This window comes from Sander vitreus, chromosome 1 (assembly GCF_031162955.1).
Source record: "Sander vitreus isolate 19-12246 chromosome 1, sanVit1, whole genome shotgun sequence".
In the NCBI taxonomy this organism is placed as follows: Eukaryota; Metazoa; Chordata; class Actinopteri; order Perciformes; family Percidae; genus Sander; species Sander vitreus.
In genome coordinates, this window is record NC_135855.1 from 13,044,934 (window position 1) to 13,060,909 (window position 15,976).

Below are 15,976 nucleotides of genomic sequence, written 5' to 3' on the forward strand. Positions count from 1 at the left end.
GTGTGTGTGTGTGTGTTAGAGTAGTAGAGAGGTGGAGGGCTGAAAGGATAATAAAGAGAAAATAGAGGGCTGAGAGAGGTGTAGTAAAGCAGGTAAAAAAGAAAGGACAGGAAGTTGATTCAGTGAGAGAAAGGATAAAGAGAACCAGACAAGGGAGAAAGAGTGAGAAATGAAAAAGTCGTAGTAGCAATACTTATTGGGTAGTGTGAAAGGATAAGTAGGATGAATGCATGCAGCTCAGTGAGTGGTCAGACATCTTCAGGTTGAGCTCTATCTCCGTTGGAACCAGATCAGCCTTTGAGACAAAAGTGTCTGTCTGTCTGTCTGTCTGTGTGTGTGTGTGTGTGTGTGTGTGTGTGTGTGTGTGTTTTCAATCAGGGTGAGTTTAATGACACAAGGTGACACGGACTAAGTGCACAAAAGGAACTGGCTGATATCAGGGTCAGTTCAATAAAAGTTAATTTTACATACTGCAAGACAACAGTCAAGTCAAATATGATGCAGAAGCTTGAAGAAAGTTATATTTAGTTTTCTTTTCAACTGTTCAGCTGTGGAAAGAGGCTTTATTTACTCATTACGTTTGGATTTAATTATTGAAGATGCAAAGACACCGTTATTAAGTAACGGTCTTTTCTTAGAAAAGCAGTGTTGCCCATGTTCCTCTTAATATAACACACTACAAGTCACACCACAAACTACCGACTACCGTTTAAAAACGTCATCCAACTAAAATTGATAACTGTATATGATATTTCCATTTTGTTCATCTGAGTCACCTCAGTGCATGTGGACCATTACGATGTTTTATCCCAACTGAATGTCTTCATCCGTGTTTGGTTGACATTCATGTCATTGTTGTGAAAACGTAGCTGACGTCTGATTATTCACAATACATGTTAAGATGCCAACTTAATTTATCAACTGTATGTCCTACAAAATGTCTCCGATAATACCACAAAGGGTTGTCCATGTAATAGTGGCGCAATCATATTTTTCCACATTTTCAAGCTGTCATGTCCTTAGGGGTGCAATCCCCCCCCAAAAAAAAAAACCCACACACAACAAAAACAGATTAAAAATACATCAAAAAAAAAAAAAAGGGATAAGGGATTAAAGAATCTGCCGACTCCCCTAAATCCTTCAAAGGTCGTCCGCCTCTATGCTCAGAATGAGCATGCTTAAATGTGAGGTGACACACAAGACACATGAAGAGTGTTGGGAGAAATTAGATTTCAGTGAAACCTGATATCAAAGCAAAGAGATAAGTGGCTTTGGTTATCTCAATAAACCACAGTCGCCTATAGGTGAGAGAGGAAGAAAACATTAGAAAAACAGAGAGGAGCAGATAGGGCAGAAAAAAGAAAAAAAAAACTAAAAAGGTGATATATATGAATAGAGAATGGTCTCATCTACATACTGAGAGGTCAGAAAGGAAAACAAAGAGACTGCAAGATAGTGGGAGGGAGAGAGAGAGAGAGAGAGAGAGAGAGAGAGAGAGAGAAAGGGCTAAACTAATTCTCCATTTTCCCTTTTGGGGGTTTCTGGGGGTGAGGTGGGGGCTCACCTCAAGCAATTCTTAAGGAGGAGTTCAAAGCGTACCAGTGGGAGGAGGGTCGGCTGAGTGGGAGAACAGCAGACAGTTAAAGATGGGATTTCTCATTACTCGCGTCTCGCTCTGTGTCCTGGCCATCACTGCTGTATACCGCTCGCCCCCTATACTTTTTCTCCCCCTTCCTTTTCTCTTACAGAGACTCAAACTGAATACATAAGATTGGGCCCCACTAGGCCCCTCTCCCCCTCTCTTTCTTCGGAGTCTGCTTGTGTTTCCACAGTATCTGACTGTGCACACACACACACACAGGACAAAACACACAGAGGCAGACTGGATGACGAAGCAAGAGCAAAGAGGAAAAACACAAGGCAGGGAGATACTTCAAAGCTGGGCAATATGGAGAACCATATATATATATATATATATATATATATATACACACACAGTGTGTGTGTGTGTGTGTGTGTCTGTGTCACAGAGCATACAAATTAAATATCCATCTCATCAGACTGCATAGTAATGGAAAGAAAGAAATTTGAGGTTTTGAAGTTAAACTGCGCTAATTATCTTGTTTCCATAATCGATTGTTTTATGCTTTATTTTTTAACTTGAATTAAATCCATTCATTGATTAGTTACAGCCACGGTAGTGTATGGGGCTGCAACAAACAATTATTTGAATGATAAATTCATTCATCAATCAATTGGTTATTTGGCCTATAAAACATCAATGTCCGTCCAAGTTTCCCAGACTCGTGCGGTTTTCATCTGTCATCTTTTCATCCGACCAACAATGTCCAAAATCCAAAGATGTTCAATTTACTATAATAAAAAAGGTAAAGAAAAGCTTCACATTTGAGAACCTAGAATCATCAAATATTTGACATTTTTGCTTTAAAAATGAACGTCACGTGACTGAAACAATTACCAAAATAGTTGCTGATCACTTTGCCAACCGACATCGACTAAATGTTGCAGCTCTTTTGTTTGTCCAACATAAAATGAACCCTAAATATTCAGTGTACAGTGGTATTAAGTTGACAAAAGAAAGCAAAATTTCACATGAGATGTTATATCCAGCATGTATTTTGATGTATTTTGATGATGTACTGATGCTAAAAGTTTACCGTATTTTCCGGACTATAAGTCGCATCAGTCAAAAAATGCGTCATGAAGAGGAAAAAAACATATATAAGTCGCACTGGACTATAAGTCGCATTTATTTAGAAATTTATTTCACAAAATCCAAGACCAAGAATAGACATTTAATCTGGAAAGGCAAGTTATTAAACTACACAATAGCACACAGGACAAGGGGCTGAATACGGTAGGTGTCCGCTATGTCCCAGCAGCACGTTGTTCAAGAACCCATCTGTGGACTCCTTCCTCCAGCTCTGGCCATCTGGATTTCAGCGTGCGACTAGCTTTCTTTGTTTTCTTCATTGCAGTAAGACTAACCTTTTCGCCAGTCCCTCACAAGTTTCTCACTCACTCCAAACTTTCGTTCTGCTGCTCGATTACCGTTTTCGGCTGCGTATTTTATTACCTGCAGTTTCTTTTCTTTCTCAGTTGTCTTTAGGAGCAGCATATAGTTGTCACAAGCCTAGAGCGCCTCTCGCGGCTGTAGACGGTAATGTTTTCAGCATGAAATAACATTTAAAAACACGTTAAATTATATATATTTTGATATATAAGTCGCACCTGACTATAAGTCGCAGGACCAGCCAAAGTATGAAAAAAAAGTGCGACTTATAGTCCGGAAAATACGGTATGTTGGTCGACTTACTGATTAAATCAACTTATCATTCAAGCACTGTTCATTCAAACATCAGCAATTCTGTGAGGAGCAAAGCGCCGTGATGTGTGGAAGTGGAGGGGTTTCCTTCAGAAGAATGAGCCGCACGTTTCCTCTCGAATCAATCTCAGATATTGCCCCGGTACTTGTCAGATTTGCTCCCTGGCACGCTAGCCATCCGTGACTCATGCCATCATTACATCTGAGAGGTCACGCCCACTCCGCCCCCGCCTGCACCATCATTCCTGGGTCTGATGGCGGCCTAATGGCCTGCTCTCTCTACACCGCAATTAACCTTTTTTATTGGCCACCTGCCAGCCAGCTGGAGATACATCAGTGGTTGTGCGTGTGTGTGTGTGTGTGCGTGTGTGTGTGTGTGCAAGTAGAACCATAAATGCAATAGCTTAATGTTTATGGTTTAAGCTTTTACGTCAACGAATTTCCATGTGAAAAGTATGTCAGTGTGCGTGTCCGTGTCCGTGTGTGTGTGTGTGTGTGTGTGTGTGCAATAGCTAACAGATTTCACCTGCTTCCCTTTTCAAGTAGAAATTGATTGAATCTAACATCCCATCATGGTTGACCCAGGTAGATCCCACTGGCTCTGAGGTTGTCTGATAGCAGAACTCATCTTGGCACAGGAACTAAACAAGTCCCCTCTGCATCGTACGTCGATGCAGCTTCAGTGACGGGTATTGATGAATGGCGGGATGGATTGTCTACTGCCCAGCTATGGTTGAAAAGACTTGAAGATGCACACACGCATGCAAGCACACTGACAATTACTAATGTCACACATACACTAAAAAAAAAAAAAAACTCTTGTCCTGTGTTCTTTTTTCTTAAGTGTGTACAATTTATCCGTTTTTGATTAAAGTCAGGAGAATTGCCATTGCGACCACAGGGTCAGGCAGACTCAGAACAGGCTATGGCAGCCACACACACACACACAAATTATCTTCTACTATACCACTATATCACATCAACATTATAATATGTTGTGTTAAAGCTGAAAATGGCTAAAGCATGTGTTAATACAAAGCATATTGTCTGGTTATTACACCAAGCACATATCTCTGTTGCTGCTGGATAAGCAATATGTGAGGCAGCTGTGGCAAAGAAACAACTGTAAATATATATATATCTCATCTCCCAAATCCAACTACAGGGTCTTAACACGTTAAAATACGAACACTAAAAATGAATCATCTCTCAAAGGTTTCATCAACGCTGGGCCACTGGTGTCTATGATATCACAGTTAAATACTTTTTATTTGGTCATCCGCTGTATTCTTCTTAAACACCGAAGCACTGTGTCCATACTGAATGCTAAGTTTTGTAAATAGTGTCTGAGAATGCTGTTGCAATATTTAGTCTTATCCACTCTTTCGGTGGATAAGACTAAATATTCTCAATCTCTCCGATAATGTACCGCCTCATTAACTTGTAATTCAAAAGCCTATGAGAAGAAACAGAATCACAGTGAGGCAGTAACTTCACACAGGCACTCCGTTTCAGAGAGGCTTATACTGTACTATCCCATTGTCAACAAGAGGCCTCTCTTGAGCGACTTAAAGCTGGCAGAGCACTGCTGAGCAGAAAGCACACAATAAAACGCCTTCTGTGGCTCCCTCCATCTGCAAATTGAATTCCGGGGGCGCGACTTGACTCAAAACACCTAATAATCCCACGTCACTTGCTGTTGCTAAACTGAACAAGGTCACATTGTAGGACTAGTGATGAAAAAAAAACAAAAAAAACAGACCCTTTTACAAGCATTTATCCGGTAGGACAATGCATTCAGGCTCCAGCAAGGTGAAGGATTTTATGGAAGAGAAAGTACAAATGGCCGAGCAATTCAAGGACAAAAAACAATCCACACGCCGAAGCAACTACAGAACCTCTTCACACCTTCAGATGTTATGTGGTGTGGGGGTGTATCTGCAGCGTAGCCGCGGAGTAGCAAACAAGTCAAAGAAATGGTTGAAGAAAGAAATCTTTTATATTGCATGACGTCTTGCACGGTTTGTTAAAAATTGAGGCCGACGTAAGAACGAAAAGACGTAACAAAAAGGTGATGAGTTGCTCTTTAAATAGTATTTATCTCATCTTTGTTTTTTTTTTAATGCTGTACAATGTGAATTTTGCGTACCACTTTTACTTCTCACTTACTATTGTTCTTCCTTCCTACCTTCTTTTACACACATCCACACGGATATATTCATGTATTGTTGTTTATTAGGACGGGTAAAGGCCCTGACACACCAACCCGACGGCTGACCGTTGGCAGAAAAGGCAGTAGGACTGATCAGTCGGCTCCCCGAGGTCCAAAAAGTGCCTTGGAACACACCGAAGCAACACCGGCTTGAGCGTACGTTCTGCGCATGCGCGAGACGTAATACAAAAAAGGAAAACCGGAAATGACGAACTCGTCACGTGGGTCCGGCTTCTCCAGCTGACCGATAATGGAGGCTTGTTCGAAATACGATCTCGTATTTTATGAAAATAGTTCACCGAAACGTGTTTCTGAAAACATTTTAAGGGAGAAATAGGCCGTGCAGTTGCTGAATCTGTCTTCATTTCAGATCGACAAAGGACAGTTTAAAAGATTTTCGTCAGATTTTGAGAGGCGTTCGTCACTCATTCCGCTCGCCATTTCCGGGTTAGCACTCCACCAATCAGATTGGTCGTTGAGTAGGGTTGGGCATCGTTTGGATTTTAACGATTCTGATTCCAATTCCGATTCTTCCTTTCGATTCGGTTCTTGACGTTTCTCGAGTCCGATTCTTTGAGGGGTGGAGTTGAAACGGGTCACATGCCTATTTTCACAAATAAGAGGAAAGTGTTATTTTGATTCAATGGTGGTTTGCAGTTTTACAGGGCCTTTTCAATGTAAAATAAAGCCACACTAGAGCGCTGCTTACTGATTCCAAGACGATACGATTCCAAGTAGGAATCGGTTCCCGATGCCCAACCCTATCATTGAGTCCGACTGCCCGCCTTCCGACGCAGCAAGTCGGGTCGGCCAAAATGAATGCCGACGGCCCCTCCGACGGACGACGGCACGGAACACATGGAACAGACTCGAGTCACCGACCTCGCCAGACTGTCCGACGGCCGGTTATCGGGTTGGTGTGTCAGGGCCTTAAAAGGTGAGAGCTGAGAGGAGCTAAATTTGGGAGTTTGTTGAGGTCAGTTAGCCCGTACACACAGGTGTTATCTTATCAATCAGGCATGTACTGTACACATTTGAACACTGAGAGAGGTCTCATCAGCTGGCACCAGAGAAAAAACTTGTGTAGGTGTACGATGGGTGTGTAAAGCCTTTGCTGGTGTGCATGCGGAATTGTTAAAGTCACTTATCTCAACTCTTCCCATAATCTGAGGGGGGAATGTTGAATGGTAAAAAAAAACAAAAACAAACAAACGCTCACTACAACAAAAAGCTTCATTTTTAACCTAGGTGTTCAAGACATAAATGTGGCAGCCCTTACCTGCTACTGAGAGACGGGCCGTCTGGCTGGAAATGGATCCTAGGTTGTCGATAGTGGCAACGCACTGATAGGTGCCCTCGTCAGGCTTGTTGTGCTTAGAGTGGACCACGTGGGTGAAGAACAGCGAGCCATCGGGAAGTATGTTTCGTCTCTCATCTGAAACCAGGCTCATGAAGGTGCCATCTTTCTTCCACTCTATGCGTGCCGGCGTAGCTGCGTCGCTGTGGGCCGAGCAGTTGAGCAGTGCAGAGTTGCCCCGAATGGCCAGTGTGTCCTGGGGCTCCACATTGAACCAGAAGGGGCTGAAGGGCTGCGCTGCTGAACCTGGAGGACAACACGGGAGAGGGGGAGAACAGAGATATTAGCTGGATGCTCTTCACCATTTAGTGTTTAGAACAGGACCACTGGGGCCTGAGCAGCCGATTCAATTCTTGTAGTCTTCTCGCATTGCCAGACCTCTCTCCACAGCGCTGCGGAGGAGGGTCTGGCAAGTCCACACAACATTCAGGGATGGGAGAAAAACGGGCTCTGGTTTTATTGGCATTTCTTTTTAAACCAATCACAAATGTCTTGGGCGGCACTAAGCGCCGGACAGGGCAACGGTGCCTCTGCAAAATAGCCTCGGGATGGAATCTATTTTGGTGGAACATGTTTACGTTCAAACGTTGTTTTAGTCGGGCAAGAGAAAACTCAGATTGGACAGATAGTCTAGCTAGCTGTCTGGATTTACCCTGCAGAGATCTGAGGAGCAGTTAACCATAGTCCTCATGAATCCACTCATGGAGTTTAAAATGCCAACACAAAGAAAGCAGAAGGTGACGGACATCCGGCCGAAAATTGGGGACATCCGGCGGAATTCCTGCGGCACCTGAACAATCCCGGAAAGGAAACGTCGTCGATATATAGACTATCCAACAACTGAGCGGTTACTTAGTCACTGCAGCTGATAACAATTTATTTTATCGTTATACCAGCATTTGTCAACTTTCCACTAGTGGTGGAAGTGTACATTTTAAGCTTTGCTGCAGATGCTGTTATCCGAAAAAGCTTTACGATCTGTGATGAGTTTCTAAACGTAGCACTGAGCCATGTGTATGTACCTGCTGTAACAGATTACGGAGTACATATTACTAAAAAATGTTTAACATTCATTCTAAAGCAGATGACTGCTGACTATCACTCTGGGAAACCACTGCTGAAGCTGCTTTTTGGGTTCAACAGCACAACAAGTGCAAGTGCTGAACGTCGTTGACGTCAATGGAACATTTTAAAACCCACTCACATAAAATGTGCTGGTGGCTGAAATGAAAGGACATTACAGGACTCCAAGTGCCCTAAACACTGAATGAAATGTTTGCAAAGCAAAAAAAACATCTTTTTGTTCATTCTATCTTTTCAGCCACTGTGCCTCGGTCTATCTCAGACTCCTAGAGGCTTTTCATTATGAAACCACATGCCCCACTGGAATTGGAAGAGAGGAACTGATAAATTTAACCCAGTCTAGCCTCCCTGGCAAGTTAATATCACGCCTTTCTTTATTATAAGTAGAGAGTGCAGCGAAAGGAGTAAACACTTTGGAACGCTGTTGCCATTTCCTTCCTCGAGCATAAATGGCAACATTGCACTGACATGGATAGTGCCAAAATAAGAGTAAGTGCAATTGCTTTGCATTTGTCCTCATCCATTATTCAAGCGCTCCCACCCTAAGAGTCACACGGTGGTATTGTTTAGATAAATAACACCAATTATCAGTTCTGCAGGGATGAAGGAGAGCTAGAAAAATAATTAAGAGGGTATGAAGGTGTTTTAATAATGCAGCGAAGGGAGTGAAATAAGCAGCTGAATGTTAAATGCAGTTTAAAATATGCCTGCTCTCTTCCAAGGAAATGGCACGTCTCCAGGGGAGAGCGAGACCAGAAAGAGACCGAAAGAGAGGAAGACAGAAAAGAGAGATGCTATGTCAATGGTTCAGCGATTTAACTACTACAAGGTAATTTCTCTATCTTGCGGCACAAAGTCCCTAGTGTGAGATCCAAAGAGAGAAGCAATGTGATGGCCATTACAACAGCAATATGGCTGTTGCTCCTGAAAGCACAAACAATTACAGCAAAACGCTTCAGAAAATGACTGAATTGAAAAGATATTTTCCACTTTAGAGAATGGAAGTAAGAAAACAGCATGCCAACTATGCTGTGCAATCGTCTCTACACTAGCTTGATGATGGACAAGACTAGAATAGAGAAAGGGGAAATAGTGCCCTCATTGTGTCTCAATGGACAGTGTTGGACCCTCGCCACTCTTTCTGATGTATCAAGGCCAGATTAATAAGCATGGTCCCTTCATCAAAGACAAAGAAATGTACAAACACATCTCTTATCTGGCATCTTAGTTACATTCTCGTATGACTGCTACTACCGTGCCATTTTTTACAGAAGTTAAATTGTTAAACTGGCAAGTTTCAAATCAGATTTTACCGCAAGTAATGTGCAGCTACAGACTGGATCCTAGCAAGTAAAGCAACATTTCAGGATACCAAACTTTATTATCTGCTGATGCAAACACAGCACAAGTGCTCATACATACATACAATATTTTATTTTGAAAATCCTGTCAGGCAGAAGTAGATGTGAGATTGAAGTGAATAAACAGCAGTAAGAAATAAGATATTCCATGTCCTAAGCCAACTGCAAGTCTTAGCAGTAAGCGAGTGGTTTCAAATTAGACTGAAGTAAGCAGCAGATTTCAGGAAACCAATACATTCAGAATGGCCTAGTGTACATATTGGGCAGAATGTGACAACACCAGAAAATGTATTTTAATGATGGCGTATATGACAGATGGAGAGAGACCACAGTGGAGTAGCAGTGGGGAGAATGTGTCTCTCCTGCAGACCAGAGACAGGCACCACGGCATGGTTAATCATCTCTGCTTTACGCTGCTGGAACAGTGGGTGTGTGGGTTGGGCAGAGCTTCCAGGCCCAAGCCTGGCTCTTTTCCAGTCAGAAGACCGCTCTCTATCTGAGGAGAAAACTGAATCGGCTTGAGGGTCCTGCGGCATTCTATCAGAGCCAAAACAGCTGCCTTCAGCAGCTTTTTATCCCCGTCGTATGAGCAGTAGGGGAGGGCTTAGCTTCAGCTCTACTGTCAAACAAAATGGCCAACCATCTGTTTTCAGTTGCAGACACAACCGCCACTGTCAGCAGCGCAGGGCAGGGGAAAGAGAAGAAGGTGGGACTAGAGATGGAGATAAACCGGGGGGGAGGGGGTATGAGGGCTCGATGGCAAGCTTAGGGGCTGGTATGTGCTTAATTACACTTACAACGCTTATTCACATTATCTGTCATAATTTCCCTCGAAAAAATTCAGACAAACAAAGCAAAAGCAAAACAACGATGCCCCTGGTAGTGGCCAAAGTCCAAACTCCATTGGAAGGCGGGACAGTGTAATCAATGTTGGACCCACTGCATGAAGACTAAACAAATATTTTGATGAAAAGCGACATTAGCTGCCAAAAGGCTTTCATTTTATTCCAAATTGTTAACCAAATGTTTGTTATTTCCATTGTAGCATATGGAGAAACTACAGTAGAAATCATAAGAAAAGCTCCTGGTTGCAAAGTCTACACCGTGTGGAAGATCCTCTCCTTTATGCAGTTTCAAATTAGGGTTGCACGATATTGACAAAATGTGATATTGAGATATCGATTATGAATACTGCAATATCGATATTAATTTCAATATTTTTAAACATATGTCAAATTACAAAAGTTAAATGTCTACAGAACATGTTTTTTTCTGGTTGGACAGTATAAAATAAATGAATAAGGACCATGTCTACAGAACAGGACATGTTTTACTGGTTGGACAGTATAAAATAAATAAGGACCATGTCTACAGAACAGGACATGTTTTACTGGTTGGACAGAATAAAATAAATAAAAAGAACAGGACACAACTTTTCTTTTACTTCTCTGATTCATTCCGTTTCGTTGTCTCTATCTATTTCTTCACTTACACTGTCACTCTGTCGAAATATGAACACACGTGGTACGCTCCATAGGGTTTGTCACGTAGTGGACCCGTGCGCTGACGTGCACTAACATAACGTGCAAGTGGCACGGTAACTGGCCAATGAAACATGATCATTATTGCGTTTCAAGCGGGCTCTAAATCAAACCCAACTAAGCCACACAGCCAACGGACGGGACACAGTGCTCCACAAAATAAACTAAATATTGCATACTTATTGCAACACTTTCGATATTGAGTCGATATATCTTGCACCCCTATTTCAAATTGATGTATGAGCGCACAAACCAAAATTCTAACACCTGTTTATTGGGGTCCCTTAGGAATTACAACAAAGCCCAAGTATCAATACAGGCCTCTGAACTTCAACCATAAGCAATTCCACCAAAGAATGAGGCTGGAAAACCATGTCTGTGGTTAATATTAAAAAGGTGAACAAGCCCAAACTGTCTTTCCTGTAAGAGTATGAGGAAGATAAGCAGGCAGGCTAAATGAGCTGAATAAGGCCCGCATCTCAGCAGGGAGCAAGGATCTCTGCAGCGTTTGATTGAAAACAAACAAAAAAGGCAAAAGCATCACCAGACTTCAACTTTTAGGTCAAAGCCAAGGAAAAGTTTACTTTTGGCAACTAACAAGGGTGCGTTTGTGACTGGAAAACATGTCAAATGAACACCTTCAGAACGAGCTGTGTTCTCTTGATGTTTTCTAAAGTGTTGAGTGAAAACTCAACAGAGCGTATGTTCCCACACATCATTAAAGTGCAGGGGAAATATCTAACCAAACCTTGCTGCAACAGAACGTAATGAAAAGGAGATTTAGTAAATTTAACAACAGGGAATGCTGTCTCTTGTACAGAAACATGTTGTTCTTGTAATATAGTCATCAATAATATACACAGTTCTTAGGGCTGCACGATATGAGGAAAATATCTAATTGCGATGCTTTTGACTGATATTGCAATTGCGATTTGATTCACGATATTTGAGGGGAATGATCATTTTTGTGTTACTCATTTGAAAAATATGGAAAAAAAAAAAAAAAATGTAATTGATTATAGTGCGATTTTTGCGAGGATCTGTACCAAACAGTCTGTAGGATAGGATTTGTAGGCCGAGACGTCTCTGCAGCGCCACAATATTTAATTATGAATGTTTTGACACATATTTTGCCTTTAACAAATATTGCGCCCCCCTGCGATTTGGATATTGCACTGGTTCATATTGCGACCGTGCAGCCCTCGTCCAGATGACTGTGTGTAACGCAAAGGACACCTGAACAAAATTAATTTCCCCTTAAAATGTTTTTAAAAGGTTGAAATGGAGAACACACATCTTTATGCCAGAACATATTAGTAGTGAAACACGGCAGGCTTTTAACAACACAGCTGCAGAGTTAAAGAAGAAAGGGGGTGTCAGAAAGCACATTACAGTGTGGGTAGTCTAATCTATTCAGGCCCAGCAGTGTGGGAGACCCCCGTTTGTCTTTGAGAAGTAGGACGCAAGCAGCGACAACGAGGGAGAGGAGAGCAAGGGGCTAGAAAATGAGGTTGTCTGCTTGATAAGTATGGGCTGTTACCTCTGTCCCACATCCACTTTGCTCAGCAGTCATAAAAGGTTTGGGAGCCCAGCTTAAGGTGGAGCCCTGATATGCTGCCTTCCTCTCTTCCTCACAGTTTCTCCCTTTGCTCTCAGATGAGAGAGAGAATGGAGACTTGTGTTGTATGAATGGAGTTTGTGCTGTAGTTCCCACCATGAGCCAGTGTTGAAAGCGTGTTTTAGATGCTACGGGGCTGTCAAGGTAAGGTGTGCGTGAACTCACAGAATGTATGTCAAAATATTTCCGCTTGCAACATCTCTGTCATGTCCTGAGTAACCTGGAAAAACGCTGTGGATAACTCACTTGTGTAACGTGTATTCTATGACATGGATGAATGTATTTTTCTGTACCAACCTGTATACAGTTTACAACTCCTGCAGACAAATACACAGTCTCTCAATGTTAGGTGTAATATCCCAGGAAAGGCAGTAAAGAGGAGCGGGTGAGGGTATGCTCGGCACACAAAGACCCCCTGTTCTCTTCTATTCTACCCTTGGCTCAGCAGGAAGCCTCCTCCCTCATTGACCCACCGCCTGAGAGCAGCCATATTGACTACCCTCCTTATTGAGCCGCTCTTGAGACAGAGCAGACCACTCTCAAAACCAAGTCACATTTTCAACAACAGAGGCCCTTCTGTGGCTAGGACTTAGGGACAAGGAAATCTGGGGAAAAAAAACACACTTGACAGGCATTTACAACCAGTGTAAAATGGTACTTACACAAACGGTTAAATGTTAATATAGGTATTCTTATGTAGGAATACAATTTTCAATCTCTTTGCTCTGTATTCCTGTTGTATTATATGTCACTGGATCTCTGATCTTTAAGACTATCATAAGGAAGAAAGAAAAAAGCAGAGGGTACAGAATCATTAATAGCACATCAAAGATGAATGGAAACCTTCCATGCAGGTAAAGATAGAGGCAGGGGGATGGCACTTTGTTATGAACCTGAGCACTTCATTCACTGGGCTGCTGCCTCTCATATCCATTCATCCCTCCACTGTTTGTCCTTCCACCCTCAGTGTTGGGGTCGCTTTAATGACACTAATGGAAATGGTTGTCTATGCTTCCCTCCCACACTCTCTCCTCCCCCCCCTCCTTGTCTCCTTCATCTTTATACCTTCATTCTGTCTCTTACTCTGCAGAGTCCTTCATCTTCCCATCTCTCCAAACTCCTGTCTAAAGCCCATCTGTCACCCAAAAAAAAGACCTCAGGGAAATAACAATCATCTTGAGACCAAGTGTGAAGGGACTACGCGTTTTTAATAGAACAGGAGAAGGAGCTGCAGCTAACTTTTTATTTTATTTATTTTTTTATTTTTAAAAAGGTATCTATTTGGGGGGGGGGGGGAAGGAAATGAGTCATTTTCTAACCAAAAGATGAATACACAGGGCTCCTTAAGGATTCTATTATAAAGTGGCTGCAAGTTGAGGCGGCTAGCTTGCTTCCTTTCATTTTGTTAAAATTGAAATTTTGGACACTTTACTTGAAATGAGTCAAAGAAGTGAAGCTTTGAGTGGAGACATGTATTTCATCACTAGGTAATAGAAAAGAGAGGAGAAGGGGGCACATTTATTAAGACAGATTAGTGTTTTCAATACTATGAAAGACATTTATCTCTTAAAATGAGTCTTGAGAAATGTGAGAAATGACAAAATCCCAGGTTAGAATGGTAACCATTAAAGTCCATGAGTCACAATGACAAACTAAAGTAAAGGAGAAGTTTAATGATGGATAGGGATGCTAATTTAGATTTTTTTCTTCTTCTTTTTTTTTTTTACGTTAACCAATCAGTAACCGTGAACCGACTAGCAGGCAACTAAGTCCCAGTTTACCCATCTGGGAGGCTCAAGACCTCAGCTGTCCGCGGACACGCAACGTACAGTACGTGTGAGCCCGTCTACAGTGCATCAATTAGTTTAGCTGCGAGGTTGTGAGCTGTGGGTCTGCCTGGCATTCTCTGCGTGTAGGACGGCCGATTTGACCCGCCAGTCCTGCGCCGTTCAGCAGTCAGTCGTGAGAGCCAGAGCAACAACAAAAAAAGAGCTTACAAGTTTGCACTAGCAAGTTAACTAGCAGTTAAGAAATAGTAGTAGTAGTAATTGTGTAGCCTGTTTTTCTTTTACCATGCAACAAACTTTTTTTAATTACTTTTTATATTTGATGTGTAACTGATAGTTAACATCCCTAATGACAGAAGAATGCCTCTCTCTTTCAGATTTGTAACATAACTGTTAGAGTTAGTGTGGTCGGTCACATATTTCTTTTAAGAGTTGATGCCAGGAACAATGTCTCACATGCCCGAGGGAGGTAGCTACAATCAGGGATACCACAAGCCACTGATTCTGGTATTCTCAGCGTTCCTTCCAGCAGTTGATGAAATGAGAGGTTGAGGCCAAGCCATAAAGGGATGGACAAAATGATCGAGGCGCCTAGTGCACACTGGCTGTCCTGCGCTGGCACCCACTCAACTGGCAGATTAAAAGAGGAAAGGATCCATTTTTTTTCAAGCTCGCAGTTCTCTGTCATCCTGTCTGCTCACTGCCATTGTCAAACTCTGGAGGCCCAGAGAAAACATGACAGGGTCACAGGCGGGGCTGGGTCACACTGCAACGCCATCAGCTTTGGTTTCACTGACTACTGCATTCTAATACAAATGTCAGTCTCTCTTTAATCAGATAAAGAATCCTACTCGAATGGTCTGCTGGTTAATAAGATTAGCAAATGCTTTTGAGTGGAAGAGTCCGGCAAAATATAAAATTTAAACAACCATGTGCAATGTGTTTTCATTAGGGCATGGCACTCTTACTATTTAGTCATGCAAAAAGTGTAACAGTCATTATTGAGTACCTAATCACTCTTTCCCAATAACCACACACAATGACCCCTATTCAGTCAGCATGTAAGAAAACAATATCCAGTGCTCTGCTCTTTGACTTTTGTTCAGACAAAATAAGCAATCTAAAAGGCATCACTCTCAATTCTGAAAGTTTGTGATCAGCATTGGTCTTCGTTTTAATACATTGTATAGAGTAAAACGATTAAATCAAAAAACTAATAGCTTAAAGCATTGTAAATTAAGTGTTAGTTGAAGAACTAGGCAAAATAAATCAATACATGTTATCTATTTGTCACATTAAGTAATGTAAAATACAATTCCAGTAAAACATAATGCTCTCAGTTCTTTCAATTTGTGCATTCAAAACAGTAATGATAATTAATATATGTGTATGATGGGGGGAGGGGGGCAGTCTTAGGCATTGTCCACATTTAGGATCCCAGTGGCCTAAATGAGAGCAAAGCTCCGACATCACTGAGCTTCTGAATGATCCACTGTGCCCTACCAGATCTAGCCCAAACTATTGGTTATGTATTTTAAAAAGTTGCCATGCCTAGAGATTACAAGTATAAGGGTGATTTGGCTTTTGGTTTTCTTACTTTCTTAGGCTAAGTCAGTTGAACTCAAAGATTATTTTTTTATTTTCCCTGCATGCAGTTTGAAAAGCACATTG

The 15,976-nt window shown here is 41.9% G+C and overlaps 1 protein-coding gene across 8 annotated transcripts in view; it reads right to left on the bottom strand.

The window, feature by feature from the left end:
* Positions 1 to 15,976, bottom strand: part of neo1a (neogenin 1a) — a 180,698-nt gene that overhangs the window by 111,081 nt on the left and 53,641 nt on the right. For all 8 annotated transcript variants that reach the window (XM_078269845.1, XM_078269607.1, XM_078269522.1 and 5 more), the window contains exon 2: positions 6,838 to 7,161. In XM_078269845.1, coding sequence (XP_078125971.1) covers positions 6,838 to 7,161 — 324 coding nt within the window. The remainder of the gene's footprint in view (positions 1 to 6,837; positions 7,162 to 15,976) is intronic.